The sequence below is a fragment of the Brachyistius frenatus genome, unplaced genomic scaffold (genome assembly GCF_029030835.1).
Source record: "Brachyistius frenatus isolate BFR_SWC_R1_liver_20210118 unplaced genomic scaffold, ASM2903083v1 Contig_428, whole genome shotgun sequence".
Taxonomy (NCBI): domain Eukaryota; kingdom Metazoa; phylum Chordata; class Actinopteri; family Embiotocidae; genus Brachyistius; species Brachyistius frenatus.
This window is the reverse complement of record NW_027211027.1, coordinates 24486-42274: the sequence shown is the minus strand read 5'-3', so window position 1 is coordinate 42274 and position 17789 is coordinate 24486. Positions and strand designations below refer to the sequence as shown.

General features: G+C 40.8%; 1 protein-coding gene across 6 annotated transcripts; it reads right to left on the bottom strand.

Moving 5' to 3' along the window:
- Positions 1-1596: 1596 nt before the first annotated feature.
- On the bottom strand, positions 1597-16476 carry nlgn3b (neuroligin 3b). Of its 6 annotated transcripts, none has more exons than XM_069725540.1 (7): positions 16243-16476; positions 12208-12878; positions 10392-10451; positions 9374-9523; positions 8320-8505; positions 5524-6313; positions 1597-3653 (listed from the first exon to the last, which is right to left on the bottom strand). In XM_069725540.1, exons 2-7 carry the CDS (start codon positions 12686-12688, stop codon positions 2855-2857), a joined length of 2466 nt encoding a protein of 821 aa, XP_069581641.1. In that variant the 5' UTR covers positions 12689-12878; positions 16243-16476; the 3' UTR covers positions 1597-2854. The 6 variants fall into 6 exon arrangements, with proteins under 6 accessions (XP_069581641.1, XP_069581643.1, XP_069581645.1 ...); XM_069725542.1 differs by having other exon boundaries at positions 12762-12878; positions 16243-16473; XM_069725544.1 differs by having other exon boundaries at positions 12785-12878; positions 16243-16473.
- Between the last annotated feature and the right edge of the window lie 1313 nt (positions 16477-17789).

Sequence of the window (17789 nt, the reverse complement as noted above, 5' to 3'; positions counted from 1 at the left end):
TAGGCTGCGTATATCAGTGTATGTTTTGCATAATCACATAGAGAATGGTCCCTATATCATGATCAGCACCATGGACAGCAACACGAGTGTGCTATACATCACCGTATGTGACTGTGTGTGCAGTGATGTGTGATGTGGCACTGCGATCTATCTGAGAGTCATTTTTGTAATTGTTTGCTGTGTGATAGATACACTCGCTAATATTTACGCACTGAACGTGGGAATATGCATGTGTTTGTTCAGGGAAGGAGGAGGAGGCCCTGTAAAATAAAACTTGCGCCATCTCTTATCTCCGTTATCATGACTTGTGCTATCTTGTGACAAAGTAAACAAACAGCCATCAGACAAACAAACAGGCACTTGGAGGACAAAAATGTGTCAGGCTCAGTCTGAAGTGAATTCAATGAGTGAGGGCCTAAATTATTTGTCTTACTGCATGATGAAGTAAGGACGGAGTGAGCAGTCCTCACTCTGTTTATTTGGTTGTTTGCTTGATTGTCTTTTATGATAAGCTCAGACTCTGGTGGCTGTGTGGTGGAAGCCCGTGGGATATGCAGGCAGCCACTGTGTGTCAACATTTTCCAAGATATAGCCTAAAACTGCAAAGGGGCAGAGCAGTAGCAGTTAAAGGAAGATGAAAGAGAGAGGAGGAAAAAGAAAACGTTTGTGGTGTTGCTGGTAGTTTATAACACGATAAGAGAGGAGGAGAAACACAATGAGGTCCAGATTATCAAGTAACTCTCAACATACCTGATCAGAAGCATCCATTCATCAGTGTCTTATTGGTGAATAAGTGACTTGGTGAATGTCTGTAGTGTCTGACAGCTTTAAATGAGATTATGTAAGTTATAGTCTCCAAGAATAATGATAAGTGATAAAACAGTTTTAAATAGTCATAATGTTAACAAAGAAACTAAGTAATGTAAGTTATACTGTAAGTATGTAAGTATATTGAAAAGGTAGTTTACATAAACTACTGACCAATTAGGCTGTGGTGATACAACTATTGAGGGATGAAATTTAACAATGGTTTTCATTTTTAAGAGGAAGACAACACATATAATCTTGATTAAACCTGAACTAACTGAACTGCATTTATTCCAAAGATAACTTCTTTATATTTCTGACATTTTAAGTGGACTCCACTGCTACAGCTTTAAACAGCTGTAACACAGCTAGATGCGTTGCCATGGACAGTTTAAAAATGATCGAAATTTCTGCACCTCACCCACCAACAGTTCAGTTGGAGGTTCAGGTGTGTTGCTGTACTAAAAGCAGCTTATGTAGCATCTCACTGCCAGCCTCAAGCAGAGATGAAAAGTTGGTTACAGAGGTCTGGTGAACTCACATCTTTCAAACCCCACATCCCCAGATTTTCCAATTTGTAGTCGTCTGCTTTTATCAGATTTCTTTTAATCAGCTTCCTCCGGTGTCACAAAACACCCCAAAAGCTGTGAACAGGCAGGTGTAAAATCAGTGGATTATTCCAAGGTTAAACCTGACCGAGACACTGTGTACGTGAAGATTGCATTTCACACATTTAGTCTCTGAATCATATAAAGTGAGATCAAATCCCAATGTGTGACAAGAGTCATCTTTAGGTCCAAAAATCTTTTAATAGTTGTCTCATTTAGATTAAACAATGGTATGATCGGTTCAAAGAAATCAGATCTCAAAGCTCGATGTCCATCATGTCCACTCAGTAAAGGATGACCCCTAGATATAACTTGGTATGCACGGGGTCCAAACCACATGGAGAAGGAGCGATAAGCTATACAGTTCCATAAAACTCCTTTTTAAATGTGAATAATTGAATCGGTATACATACAATTACAATGTAATTACAGTCATCTTTCCGAAGACCTTACAGTATTCATAAACAAACAACAAATAAAATGTTGATCTAGGTTTATTCTGTACAAACAAGCCAAGCCAAAAGAACCATGAGCTGGTTAGAGTAGGAAAACACATCTTTAAGCGAGTCTCTTTTTATAGTGAAGCAGAAGTTATAGTATTCCCTACAGTGTACTAAGCAAAAAAATCATAAGCACGTCAACCAAAAAATATAGCAAGGATCAAATAGACTACAATAGATTACACAACACTACATATGCAAAACTGAAGGGTTAATTCCAAACAATGCCTAATTTACATTTTTGTACTGCAGCGTTCACCCATCCACACGCTCACACACCCACACAAGCCCACGCACACACGAGTGCTATATTTTACAATACCAGATAGGAACATTTTGGATAAACTGGACATTTTTTCACCATGTGTGACCAGTATTTGAGTAAAAGTTCAATGTATTATGATTCCAGTTATTCCTTATGTAAGCAATGTACAAGGCATTTTTAAAGTAATTACAGTAAAAATACATTTTCATAATAGGCAATGTACCATGAGAAATATGTATAAAATAGCTTGATAATAGTCATAATAATACTGCTATTTTGCCCTCCCCAGATCTCATCTCTGTCCACCACAAGTTGTAATGTCCCTTTGTTCCACGAGATCAAAATAGATATCACAGAGTAAGAAAAACTTCCCATACAAATCCAACTGTATAAACATTATACTAAGTTCTTGCTAGGCAAAGTTCCAAAAAAGCCAAAGTGGAAAATGAAATGCAACTTTTCTTTTTGACTGCCTTTGACAATGATTATTATAAAATGACTTTGCAGTTAGACTTCCTATTATGAGAGCGCAAAGGCAGGATGTCGGTGGTTGTACACCTTCGGAAAAGACAGAACAAACATATTCAATCCTATTTTACCTACACATCCTAGATACAGCTTTACATTTCCATGTTTCAGGTACGTCACATTTTTCATCTCCATCCCCAGCCAGATTATACTCGTGTGGTAGAGTGGGTGCTGGGCAGACCAGCGGAGCTGTAACCAGCAGGGAAGGTGCTGTATGGACTCATGTTGGAGAGGCCCATTAGGGAGTTGGGGATCATGGTGATGTTGTTGGGGGTCATCAGAGGGATGTCGTCGGGGGAGCGGCGCTGACTGAGTGTGTAGTCCAAGCTGGGCGAGAGATGGAGGGGATTGTGAAGGGCCTCACACTGGTTCCTTTGCTGGGATGACAGGGTCTCATCTATTGTGGTGGTGTGGCTCGCGTTGTTACCTTTGCTGTCCCGCTGAGGACTGGGCTGCTGAGACATGTCCTGGCGACTGCGCTTGTCCTTGCGGTAGTACAGAGCGGCGAAGGCCAGGACGTTGAGGAAGAGCAGTGACGCCCCCACAGCGATAGTGACGCTGAGCTCTGTTGAGTAATCTCTGGGGTTGGGCATGATCAGAGGACCCATCTCTCTCCCTCCTTCTCCGTCGCTGTGAGCAGTGGATACGGGAGGCCGCCCGGTGCCGATGATTTTCTTCCCGTCGGACTGGGTGGGATCCAGTGGGGTGACCTTGGTGGTGGTGGAGGAGTAATGGAACATGTCATGGAGGTTGTAGAGATGGGGCACCAGATGTTTCCAGAAAGCCACTTTGGTGGCACGGTAGTGATCACGGATACGAGGCTTCAGGCCGATGTGCAAGTACAGCTGGTCAAATGGGTCGTACTTAGACCAGGCTACCTCTTCGAAGCGGTTGGCCTTGGTGTGGATGAACTTGGTGTCCTGTGGCACTGGCTTGTTCGGATCCCTATAAACACATCACAGAAAAGTTGGGTTACAAACGAGACAAGTGTGTTGGAGGAAATCTAAATGACAGCATTCGTGCTGTATCCAATTCAATACTTGTCAACATTCAGCAGGATCATATTGCCATGATATGATTTTATTTATTCATGAGGATATTTGGTTGTCAAAACAGAAAAAAGGAACGAAAACAAAATGTAACACCGGACACGCGAAGTGGAACATTATTCGCAAACATCTGCATCAATACTGCAATAATGATTTCAACCACATTGCTCAGACCAGCTGCAATATTGCCATTCTGACTTCATAAGGAAACATGCTTTTCCATTAAGTTGTAAAACAGAAAAAGGAGTAAAAAACAGGTCAACATAATGTAATATCACGAACTCTCCTCAAGGGCTCAGCATTCCCTCAGTCCTACACACTGACACAGCAGCCTGCAGTGACCTGTGCTGTGCGCTCGCCTACTGCTCGGGTCATCGTCCTCTAAGATTCACAGCAGCTGCGCACTCAGTATGCAGGCAAATCCGGCAATGCAGCAGTGGAGTCCTCCACTACAGTGCAACTCACTTAGGTGTCTCTTATCTTCAAAAACACCCGGCGAATCTTTCCCTTTGCATGACAAAGTGCAAAACAAGCTGTCAGAAGGAGCGATGCACAGCTTCCGCTCTATTGCACTTTCAACACCGAGCTGTATCAGTATCAGTGTAATTTGAGGTCAACATCAGACCGTAGCTTGTCTCCGGTAATAAACTCTCATTTGTTGAAAACTGGAAAACTTTACAAAAGTCTTCTGTTGCGCAAAATACATACAGATACCCAAAGGAAAACTCTGGATAGATACACCGAAGATAGATATATAAATAGATATGTCTCTGTCTCATTGTAAAATCAATGTAAATGCTAAACTGCCAGAAGGAAAGATGAAATATAAAGGAGAAGTTAATCTATGCTAAACACTAGTTTGACTGTTTCTATAGCAACACTGTTATTACAATCAAACATGGGTATAGAGTGTGTAGTCGATATATTTCTCTACTAAGAATTTGTGTCACTCCTTCTTGAAAGCACAAATCACAGTAGAGTTGGCTTAAGCTCCTAGAATACACCTTAACTGCCTCTTCAAAGGTTCACTTTAACATAAACTTTTTGTTAAACAATGAGGACCTTCTTTAAACATTTATGTGAATTAAACTGTAAATATTAAGCTCCACATCCTTTAGAAGGTCCAGCCAAAATGATGAAACTTTGATATGTGCATTAAAGAAGATTTTACAGAAGCCTAAACATGACATTGGCTCTTTAAAAAGGTGGCATTAATGATGTGTGCAGCTGATGTGATGATACACTGGAGCCTGATTTTTAACATTTGGCATTATGTCTGCAGTGAAATAAGTAAGTCCTTAAATATGGGTGCAACATTTAGGAGGTTCTTTTTAAATTTATGGTGAGGCTAAATTAATTACAGCAAAGGGAAGCAAATGTGTGTAAATCTAACTTATGATGTTACATAATTCATATGAATCAATAAAAACGGACCCACGAGTTTTCATATTTTTGTGAGCTAATAAAGGAAAAGAGCAGATAAGGCTGGATGGCATCGCAGTGGGAGTTCAGGCTATAATTAATTACAAGGCACTGCTTAAGTCTGAATATTAATTATTAGTCCTTTAATAACTGTGATTAAAAACATGTAACTGTAGCAGAAGTTAGAGGTTGAACATTTCAACACAGGGCTGCACAACTGAGGCCACTTATGTCACACACCAACACTGCAACCATTTGTAAGCCAAGACAAGAATATAAAATTAGGTACTGAATGAGAATCTAATGCATTGCAACAACGTAAATAAGGATTTACTGTTACTCACCCGCTCTTTGCAAAGTTGGTCCAGTAAGTCATGACCACGGCGCTGAGCATGATGTCATTCCTGGAGAAGTTGCAGGGGAACAGATCAGTCGGGCCAACCATGGGGATGCCAAACACATAAGGCACCTCATCTCCGTGTGCTGAGTCTGACCACACTGGCTTCATGAGACTCTGGCAGTGGTGGTAGAAGGCGTAGAAGTACGTGGGTGAGCCATAGCGGGCATGTAGGTCAGCTGTCACCACCGATGGCTCCACCCACTGGTGGTCGGTGAAGAGGGCAACTAGGGTCTTCCTCCTGGTCTCCGGGTTGTCCTTGTCAGCCCAGTCTGTGTACATGAATTTAATTGTCTCTCTCAGTGTGTCCTTCCCTTCTGGGTAGCCATACAAACTGTCCACAAAGTCTGACACAGCAAAGTCAAAGTCGCTGCCAGACACGCCGTCCTCCAGGTCCATCACGTTCTCCACAAAGCGCAGTCCCTCCCCCTGATTAACACCCAGCATTATGTCATAGTTAAGGAACTCGCCCTGCTCCATCAGGATCTCCGGGTCATCGGGGATGACGTCTCCGTCGATTACGGGGCCGAAGGCAACGCGGTATCGGGCAGCCTGGATATCTTGCTCGACCAACTCCTTAGCACTCTTCTTCTGCAGGCAGGAGACCATATCAACAGTGTCCAACACGTTGCAGCCAACCCTCTCAGCGAGCATGCGAGTATACTTGACTGGTTGGTAGTTGACAGCCCAGCTGGACAGCGCTGAACCACTCTGGATGATGGCTCTGTGGAACAAACCTTCGGACACAAAATTCAAGACAAAAAGAGACAGGACAAAGGCCCAGAGAACAGTGGTTAACGCACTAAATCATTAGTGTTATTAGTATTCTGAACTGCCCCGGGAAAATACATGATTCACTTTACACTAATTTCTATTCACAATGGAATCCAAGGCTTTTTGCAACACAAAATGTAGGCAAACAAAAGCAAAAAAGGCCACATGTGATGCCCTTTGATTACCAGTCAGGAGGATGAAGCAGCACAAACAATGATAAGGCCACACGGTTGAGCTGGTGAGAAGCTGCTCAATAAAGCAGCTGCTAGGAGAGATGAACTGGTAATGGGATGCTGGCTTCTGCTCTTGTTTGAAAGTCATGAAAATGCCGGAAATCCAAGCTTTTCTCTGCTGATCCTCGTCTTTTGTTTCATGTGGTGTCTCCTTGATGCATATCACAGTGAGAGCACTTCAAATTAACGATCAATTTGCAACATTGTTTCAGTCAGGAAGTGCAGTTTTCCCTCCATTCACACACGTACTGTAATTGTGGAATCGTTAATACTGTGTGTCTAACAAGCTGCGTGGCTTTCACAGACTGCTGATGCCAACTGTGCGGTGGAGTGTGTGTGTGCATAGCGCTGAATATGCAGTAACCCTGATCCTTCAATGTTGATACAGTAAACACGCTGTTGAATTGTTTATATGTAGTGCGTCACCTCTGTCTCCAGGGATTTTGTATCTACCACCTAAAAACGACACATGATATGCATCAACTCAGAACACACTTCGCTGAGGTTAAGGCGTAAGAGTCGCTGGAAAAAGAGTGCAGGGACAGTGTCACTTTCTCCCTCCTTTGCTGTCATTTATTTCAGTTCTTTTTTTGGGGGCAGCAGCTAGCTAGTCTACTTCAAAGACAGCCGGAGGTCTTTGTGCATTTGCTGCAGCCGAGCTAGGACATCCAATACAAACCTCACAAAGGACAGCTGCCGCAGCCTCCCTGACATTGATGAAAACACACACTTTCTGCCCTTCTTGTGATTTTGTCCAGCATCAATGGGCGAACCAGGGCAATAATACGGCAAAGATAAGAGGCTCGGTCTCCAGTGGTCAACCCATATTGAAATACACATCTTTGATTCTCTCAGGGAGCTTTGGAGAAGTATTCATCAAATGACATCTTTTAATGTTATCTGTTTTTCTTTTCAGTGGGTGTTAGATACCAGATTCTGAATTTAAATACCAGGTATATTTTTTAAATTCAAATTAACAGAAATTGTCATTTCAAAAGTAGTATTACAATTGTAGATCGCATAAATCTGTGGAGAAATCTGGATAAAAATGTCATTTTCAAGGACAGATCTACCAAAATATCTGTGGAAAAAAGAATCAGTATTTACAGAGAATATCTGAAAAATGTTGACTTTTGTCAAGTCCTGCTTCATCGTCATGCCATGTCTTTGGTAAACAGTGTCTTCACTCAAGGTTTTGCAATGACAGAAGACCAATGCACCAAAACTGCTGGTATTTTTTTTTAAATTTTTTTATCATGTTTGGACACTACAGGCAGGTAAACAAGGGTAAACGCATCTGAGGCTGAGCGACTGAAATATAAATCAGTTTGAATAGTAAAAAGTGATGGTCACAGGTGATCCTGATGACGTGCTGAAAACTTTATAATGCCAGTAGGTTTCTTTAAGAGCTTCACATTTTAAGAGGCAGCGCTTTTAGTCTGATTAGATTGAATAGAGGGGAACAAAAGCAATCACTTACTTTACAAATACCCCTTTACCCTACTCCTATATCATAACAATTCATCTCCCCGCCGGACCATTTGGAGCCACACTTTCAAAAAAGAACAAAAAAAAGTGTTTAACTGTTTGAAAAGATAAATATTAATCTGATTGAGAAGATGAACTTTTAAATGTTAGGTTCATGCATACTTACATTGCATTTACTTTAGATAAAAACAGAGAAAATATAGACTGATCAAAGTCAGAGACAACTTTAAAATACTGCAGATTCTTACCCTCTGAGTGGTGGGACAGTGTGAGCAGACTGACACAGGAAGCACCAATTCCAGATCCAAAAACCGTGATGCGACCTGGGTCTCCTCCGAAGTAACCAATGTTTTTGCTTATCCAGCGCAGAGCTTGAATCTGGTCCAGGAGTCCGTAGTTTCCTTTGGCTGCTTGGTCACCAGTACTGAGGAAGCCTGGTGTATCCAGAGAGACAATAGAGTCAGTGCTGAAGCAGATCTCTACAGTATGTGTCCCAGCTTTGATCTAAAACTGTAGCTCAGCGGGGCATCTGAATGAACCGGCACTGTTCCCCCCCTCAGGTTTAAATATGTCTTTGCTCTCTCACCGCTACACTTCAGTCAACTCCTTGTAATATTCTCCAAACAGCGGCGGCCCTCAGGAAGTGATCAGAGCTCTTCTCATCAAATCTGAAGGCTCCGCTCAGAACAGGGTCTTTATTACATTTAACATTGCATGAATAAACAAACCTTTTACTTGGATTTCTTTCAATGAATTGCATAAAGCCTCACCGATGTCACAGGTGCTCATACAATTGTTCCTATTACTTATTCCCTTGTCAGGTCTCATCTAAATACCTTACTGTTTTGAATGTTAAACATGGGTAAACAAAAAACTCTTGACCTTGTGAATGCCTCTGAATGTTGCATCCCTCAGTACTGTATTCAAATCATTTTACTTTCAAGAACGGCTGACAATCCATTACAGATTAGATGAATCCATATAAAGGAAGATGAATTATGTTTTGAGAATGGATATAAAACAAATTTTGAGTAACACGGACAAGGCATAATAAGCTTTTGCATTGTTTTTCCTCTTGTCATTTGTATGCAAATAAAGCAATGCTACCAACATCAAAGTCTTCTGAAACTGTTTTTCTCTACATTTTCCCCTCATGTCACCACTTTTTTTTTTTTTTTTTTATAGACTAATAACAGCAAGTAGAAAATAATGTGGCAGTTTGTTCTCTTCGATTAAACAGGGCTAAACACCCATTTGAAACACCATTAAAAATTACCACATGCACCGTGTTGTTGTCGTCACCTAGTATTCCAATTCTGTAGTTGAGCGTGACGACAACAACGTTCCCGTAACTGGCCAAGACGCTGCCGTCCATCATGTTCCCCGTGCCCTCCATGTAGGAGCCTCCGTGGATGTAGACCATCACAGGTCGCGCTTCAGAGTCCCTTATATCTGCAGCGTCAACACACACACACACAGAGACACACACATGCTGAGCAAACACCAGTAATGAAATGGAGAATTAATGGAGCACGGTTACTAAAACTTTATATCCCAACTGTTCAGTATGAGGTATGGGAAAATACAGCATAGGAAATGTGCCCAGAAGCAAGGCAGGGTGGTAGGCCTATGGTTTGGAAGCTGTAATGACAATCAGAAAATGCATGGTAAATACACTCTGGCAAGGGTGTATGAATAATAACAGAATTGATAAGTGTTTGACAAAGCATGTTTGTGTTCTGCAACATAGCTATAATATACTGGATTTGATAGAAGGAGGAAAACATATTAATTAAACTTTCAACTCAGTTGAAAAGAAAATGCTATAATAACCTGTTAAGCGTACAAATATGCAAGCACAAGTAAAAAAAAAAGATGTTTTAGACTTAAGAGTATATTTCAACTGAGAAGCATGCACTGCACTGAGCTCTTGCTGTCTTTTGGTGTGAGCTAAAATAGAAACCATTTTCTTTTCTTTTTTTTTTGAAAATCTATAGTTCATGTTTTGGGGCCAATTTATTATATTGACTAATGACTGTCTTCAGAAGGGACTATAAGACAGATAAGGAGATAATGTAATCTGTGGATCAATGCACATGGCAATAGAGATGTAGCTTACGGAGAGGATTGCAACAGTGCTCAATTCAGGACATGAGATGCAGTAACAGCAAAAGTATGTAATCATTAATCAGACAACAACATTTTTATTATTCCACTCAAAAGAAAAGAAGCTATTAGAGTTCCTCAGGAAAATAAAAACCGCAACAGGATTCGAAACTAAAAGATTCCATGCATCAAGACTTTGAGGTCTTAAAAATACCTTCAGATATATGAGTCTCAGCATGTGAAAAAGCCGCCCCCTTTTTCTTGTGTTGGCTCCCTGGGATTCACATAAGGAAAAAAAGAAGACCAGATTTCAAAATAGCATGGTTGACTGTGCCTCTTATATATTGTTTTATCAAACTGAGGTAGAATAAGATTCAGAATTTCTCTTCTACAAAAGGTAGATGGCATTATGTAAAATCTTTAGAGATGTACAACACGATTCTGACCGTTACAAAATAATAAGTGTTTATAATACGGTTTTGAGCAAGAAAACAAATTGTTGTTCTTTGTTAGATATTTGTACGGAATGGCATTTTGTGTGTATGTCCATACACATGCACATACACATAATGCTGAATGCTTTAATAACTGTGATTGAAGTGGTACATCTGTCTTTGTTAATGATCTTTGTCTACAACTGTCATGTCCATTTTTCAGGTAAACCACTGCCAACTACTCAGTGGAAATATCAAGTATATGGTTTATCAATGAATAAATTCAGACTTATATGGGCATCAAGCCACAAAAATTTATTATAAATAGGTACAATTTCAGAAAAACGCTCTTTAATTTGACATGGCAAAAAGACTGTTGGATATCCAATGAGAACAGGTTTCACATCAGTGAAACAAATCATAAAGTTGCCGAATGCCTGAGGTGCATTTTAAATAAACAATGAGAAGGTCTGAAGAATTGAAAATGTATAGAACAAAAGGTTTATGCATTTTCCACTGAAATAGGTATGTAAATATGCAATTTAACTAACCTGTTTGTGTGCCAGGTGAGGAGGCCGACAGGCAGCACTCAGGCGAGGGTCTTTATAAAATGTGGGCTGCACCATTTTGGACAGCAACCTCTCAAGCAAGCAAGCTGTTTATCGGTTGTTGCTAAGCTACCATAGAAAAGCCAGTCAAAGAGTGGCGTGTGTACCTACACGAGCTGAGCACGGTTCAACTTTGAATGCTGAATTAGATTTTTTTTCTGTGTCATGCCAAATGCTTGAGAGGGAGGTAATATATTCTCAGACACCATGTTTAATTGATGTATTGAATAAACCTGGATTACAGAAATCTGTTTGTCAACACTAGATTTAGAGAACATAAAGCTTTACTGCGGTATTACATTGTTCTGCTAATCTACAGATTAACAGCACACTCACAAAATGTTCCCTTGCTGGTTCATTTCTCAGTTCTAGTAGTTACAGAAATAGGAAAGGGTTCAGCATGCAATAGACAGTTGACTCTTGTACCTCACTAATTGGTCCCCAACAGACGTACTGTCTGAACAAAGCAGTGATTCAGTAATATAAAGTATTTTTGAGCAAAACATGAAAATGTGTCCGCTAGCTTTACTAGATCTTCTAAGTAATCTTCACCATTACCTTTCATGGTCGGAGGTGACAGGTAAATATGCTCGGCTCATCATTTTAAAAGCTGAAAATTATTGATAAATCCAGCAGTTGAACAATACCTCAGTAATATTTCACTGGATGTCTGTTAGTGTGAAAACAAGCACATCTCTACGTATATTTATCTTTACTCATGATTCTTTATGTGTATCTATCAATGCAGCAGCATCGGGGCAGCATCCTCAGTTGCCATAGCTACCAAGTAATTTCCTGCTTATTAATATCATGACAACATGTCATACAATGATGCTTTGGATGGTAAATCAGCCTTTGATGGCAGCAATGACATGAGCAGTGGTCACGCACATGGTTTATGATGATCACAGGACGACAACGGGGCCACGATAACGATGATCAATGGACATGGGAAGTCATTGCTGTCCATTTTACCACACCAACTCACCATCCTCTGTCGGAGCGTAGATGTTTAGATATAAACAGTCCTCGCTCTGATCCTGAATGTATGTGGCTACTGTGTCCAGGTTATAGGTGAACCATATGGGCATCATGATCTCTGGCACGGTGTTGTGGATGTTCTGAGGGCACACAGGCATGAAGTGGGTGGCATTCTTGACACCTGACCAAGAGGAGGGCTGCTCGGGGGGCATGAAACGCTTCTCACCCACAGGCGGAGCAGCATAGGGGACCCCGAGATACTGATCAACGGGCCTGAGGACCTCACTGGGCACGGGAACCCTGAGGCCTCGCAGTTTCCCAAACTGAGTGGTCACAGTTGGGTAGAATTTCTGGCTTGTTGCCTTGGTCAATGACCAGCAGGAACATAATATCCACCAAAGAAGAGCACAGTGGGTGATGGTTGCAGTCCCTTGCTGATGTAGCAGGTGTGCAGGCAACAGATGGTCTCTAAATGTAGCCAGCCACATGGTCTGGGCAAGACAGTGCCCTTGGACAACACAAATGCACACTGTAGTGTCTGTTCAGTCCCTTTGCACTGACCCTGTCAAACAGACATCACTCACTGCGCCTTCAGATCCGACAGTTATCAAATCCAAGTACTCCTCAGCCAGGTATGGACCGCCCCCACTTCCACTTTTCATTGCAGTGCATACAGACCTGAAAACAAGACCATCAGAAAAATTAGACCAGAAAACATCATAATCTGAGAAAACAGTGAAAGAAATCTAAAGTTCCACCCTCCTCCAGTATCTTGGGCTCTTAATATATATTTCAAATTAGCTTGCTGATAACCTTTTTGAAACAGATTGTCCTAAAAGGCACAAATTTATGCTTGTGCATGAGCACATTACTGAATACTGATCTTTATGTATTGCTGGAGGAGGCGTATATGAAAAACACATCTGCTGTGAAGTTGGAGTGACGCTCAGAAAGCATCTCAAGATAAAATGTGTTAAGCACCCCTTTTCTTATGTAAAAGCAACAAAGTGAACAGCAGAGAAAGGCAAACCTTTAAGATTAAAAGAACACACGCACTGGGAATAAAAATCTCTCCACTTGATTGTGATGTTTAATATATTTAAAAATGCCCAAATCATGAATAGAGATTTTTGATCTTTTCTTGTATCTTTCAGTACATCTAAGCAACTCTCAGCTACTGACATGAAGATGCATAATGGAAGCGCTGAACGTTCCCAGAACAAACACGTCTGATGGGACCACACTGGCACCAAAACCCTGCTCATAAAGCAAAGTAATTGCAGGCTAACCAAGAGACTTGTGGAAGGCATAGGTAGCAGAGCACAATTTGAGTTACATTTCAGAAGAGAAGGATCCTTTGACACTTCTATTCGAGAGTTTAATTTGTTGTAGTCTACCTTCGCTGCAATTTGCACTTCTTTCAGCAAACACAAATTGTTAGTTACTGAGAAGAAAGTGGAAGCTAAGAGTATTCATGCAACTTTGAATCTGTTTGACTAATTTTAAAGACTAGATTTTATTTTTACAGATTTAGAAATAAAGCATAACTCCTTATCTGCAAAACAGACGCAATGGAAGTCATAAATTAAATCCTGTTGATTCTACATCAAGTAAAAAACTCCTGAATCTTTAAATCTGTTAGTCATACTGAATTGAAAGATACAATATTTATTTAATGCATGTACATAATCTGTTTCCTAACCCAAACACAGTTGCCGGAGCCTCTGTGCAATGACAAGTTGATAACTAGTTACTGGCTTATCAGTGTGCACGCTCCAATAAACAGGAGAACACACAGTCACCCCATCAGATGTGCGTATCCAATAAGATACCACATGTAAGCTCACCCATGGAGACCTACAGAGAACAAACTGTGTTGTTCTATTTAACTACTTTGTAATCCAAACTGCTCCCCGTCCTTATAGATAGAAGTAAGCATACACTGTCAATGAACAAAGCAAAAACAAGCTTGTTAACCTTATCAGATTTATTGATGAATACTGCCTTGAGCTTTGTCAAACACTGCAGCTAAATAGCTCTATTTCTAATGCGATAAAGCCATCTATTAAGACAGGGGACAGGTTTGTCCTACTAATAAGAGAAACCAATTAACCACAGATGTGGTGCATTGGCTTTTCTCTTTATCTGCAACCTTTTGTTTACACTAGCAGGAGCATAAACACAAATAAAGGCAGCTTGTTCTGTCTTTTTGCAGGTGCAGCGTATTGCCTCATATGAGCAGCGTTACAGTTTGCCCATTTCCAAGCAAAGAGACAAATCAGATAAGTGTGATTCAAGCACTATCACAGAGCTTCATTTGAGGAACATTGTACATCCCTGCCCCAGGCCAGCATTGTCTGTATTAATTAGCAGTCATGAATGTTCCCTATAGCCAAAAGGGGGACAAGACTTGTTCTATCCCCGATCTTTTACAGGACAATGATGTACAGCTCCCAAGACATTAAAATGGAAAAGATAGAGAACCTGATTTTTTTTCTTTCTTTCTGTGGATCAGGGTACGTCTTCTGGTTTGAAAGTGACACAGATAATAAATCATTTGGATCCATTTGGAGGTGAAAAAGCCTCTCTGTTCGCAAAAGCTGCTGTGAAATCATGATCAATTATGAAATTAGCGGTAACAGGCTCTACAGTGGGTCTCAACAGTCAGGCTTGGTTAGTTGTCTCCCTAGTTTGAGAAGCAGTCCTGCCAGTACAAAAAAAAAAAAAAGACACTGCTGGGGCTGCTGTAGATCAAAGGCATAATATGAATTCTTAAAAGGAGTGGCATTCCCTCTTAAATGACCCATGCGTGGTATTATTATGAACTGATTTGCATGTTTTCACTGTCTGACATCAGATCAAACTTCTATAACGGAGTAAAGCAAAGGTAGTTCCATTAAATGCCTGTTATGTTTTACTGACGTCACTGCAGACAGTCAAAGCAGCTGGCTTTTTCTAACTTCTTGTGGTCTGCGATGGGACAGATGTGGGTAAACGCTTTATGGCTCACACCAAATGGGCCATGTAATAAAAGTGAGCCATCACTCAGTCAAGTTTGATACACTGCAAGTTATTGGGCAATTTAGACTGGCAACATGCCCAGAACTCAGTAACTGAGTGGTATGTCAAAAAAAAAAAAAAAAAAAAAATGCATGACAACCATAACATTTTCCTCTAATGCACTATTTTGCATCTGCCAGATGTTTGTGCACCACTGTGGTGGTTTGAGTGAAAATACCTGATTTCCTGAGACTTTAATTCCCATTTTGACCGGCTTGATCCCAGTTATAGACCCATTAAAACAATTGCTAGAATCATGTTTCACCCCCACCATTACTATCTCTACACCTACATCATTGACAGGCACACAAATCAACACCCAATTCACCACTAATAAAAATCTCTGGGACAACAGCTTATCGATTGGATTGAGGTAGCCTGGGGGCCCATGGCATGAAAGCATTTGAGAAGGAGCATAGTATGTCAGACATCAGTACAGGGCTCCCGATGCCCTTGTAATTCGACTGGTGTGGATCAAACCCATTTTAGTGGATTTCCCAAATCCTCCCCCCCCCCCCCCCAATTTAACAGAGCAATAAAGAGGAGCAGGGACGGATGTAGAAAAAGAAAAAAAGAAAAACCCTTCCAGAGAACATGATGGTAGCACTCAACATAATGATCACTCCTTTGTAAATTAATGAATGCAAGGATCCGGACCCACTGAGAAAACCAAGCCACAGCCCACGTAGCATCGACAAACTGCTGTAGTGTGTGTGTGTGTGTGTGTGTGTGTGTGCGCTGCCTCACGTTGTGACTGGGAAGCTTGTTTAATCTGGGTCTAGGACGGCGTAATATTGGATTAAAATGGGGAAAAAAAAATGTCGAGGCTAAAAAAATGTTACACCGTGACATATCGGCGAGCAGTCGCTGTAAACGAAGCAATTATCCCAGATGTCAGTGATCAATGTGAACAAAGATTCGTCCCATTGGGGGAAAAAAAAAAAAAGGTAGAAAAGAAAACAGCATCATGAGGTTAACTCACCTGCTTTTACAGAAGCTGAAACGCGCTCCATCTCGAGATTTCCTCCATACCATGCCCGTCAGTTACGCTATGAGACAATGTGGTTGCGTGTGGAATATTTCCCCCGGTTTCGGTATCAAACACACAGATCTTCACTCTTATCGCCTGCTTCGCGCAGTCTGTGTGCTTTGCGCATTCACGACGCCAAGGTCAGGAGCGCCAACGGTTTTAATGGAGCGCCCACCATAGAGATCTCTCTACGGCGCCCACTGCCAGCGCGTTACTAGGCAACCACCGGGATACGCCAGTGCATTAAATTCACCATCCAAAAAAAAAAAAAAAAAAAAAAAAACCCGACTGAATCCCAATTTAGAAACCATTAACTAGACACCTTAACATCGGGCAGGACTCATGTACGCACACGGTTTATCCATCGGTAAAAAATAAATAAATAAAAAATAATAATAAAAAAAAAAAAAATTAAAAAAAATAATAATCTACGTTTGACCACATATGAAAGTGAGGCTATTCAAGAAGTGTGTAGGCCTGAATGTGCATTTCAAACACACATTTCATTGCCATAAGGCTTTTAGTAAATTGTGACAACCATAGCAAAATGAGGTGGCCAGAAAAATTGCAAATCAGTTCCAGTATTTCTTTCCCCCCACTGGCTTTGTAATATATTTTGAATTTGATTACCAATCAACTCTCCTCCTTGTAGCAGCGTCTAAACATGAATTTATTAACCTTTGTTACCTCATTGTTATACTTATTGCATCTTAAACAAGAAGAAGCGTGTTTATGAGCCTTGCAGTGACAGCCCTGAAACACCAGGTTTACACTTGTCTACCAAGCAGACTGAATGGATAATGCATGCAAAAGCCTCTCTTATTATAAGAAGGTGGTAGCAAACTGTACAGGAAAGTTGAAGTTGCTTCCCTTTTTATGAAATACAAAATTTAAAATAAATCTTTGCAGAGATTGTATTTTTACTTCTTGCACTCCTCCCTGAAGCTTGACGGCTTTGTGTTTATTTTGAGTATATTTTCTTATTCAGAGATTTAGGCTCCTTCCTATTTTGAATTCGAAAACTGAACTTAAAATTACACAGAAATCTGCCCCAACGATAAATCAACTAACATGCAGTATGAGGCATGAGGCAAAGTCCAGGCAGTTGCTGACGAGGCAGACATTTTTCCCCACATATCCCTTTTTAATAATGCCCAGTGGCCGTTGCTGTGATGCACAGCCGAGGGATCGTTTCTGGAGAGATGCTGCCCAGTGATGTCTGTTTCAAGCTGGATTTCCAAGGAAAGCTTTTTACTGAAACAAAAATGGCTTGCATTTTGTGTCTATTTATGCTCGTGCTGGCAACAATCTGTTTGAAACATATATATATATATATAGAGAGAGTAGGTTTCTAAAACATCTCTAATATATCATTGGTGAATGCATTAAGATTCTTGTCAGCAAATTAGTTTGCATTCCCTGCGGTTCTGGCCAGACCTTTTGAATCCACTATTACCAAGGGTTTTAGTGTGTGGACTTCTCTGGACTCATCAGTGTCC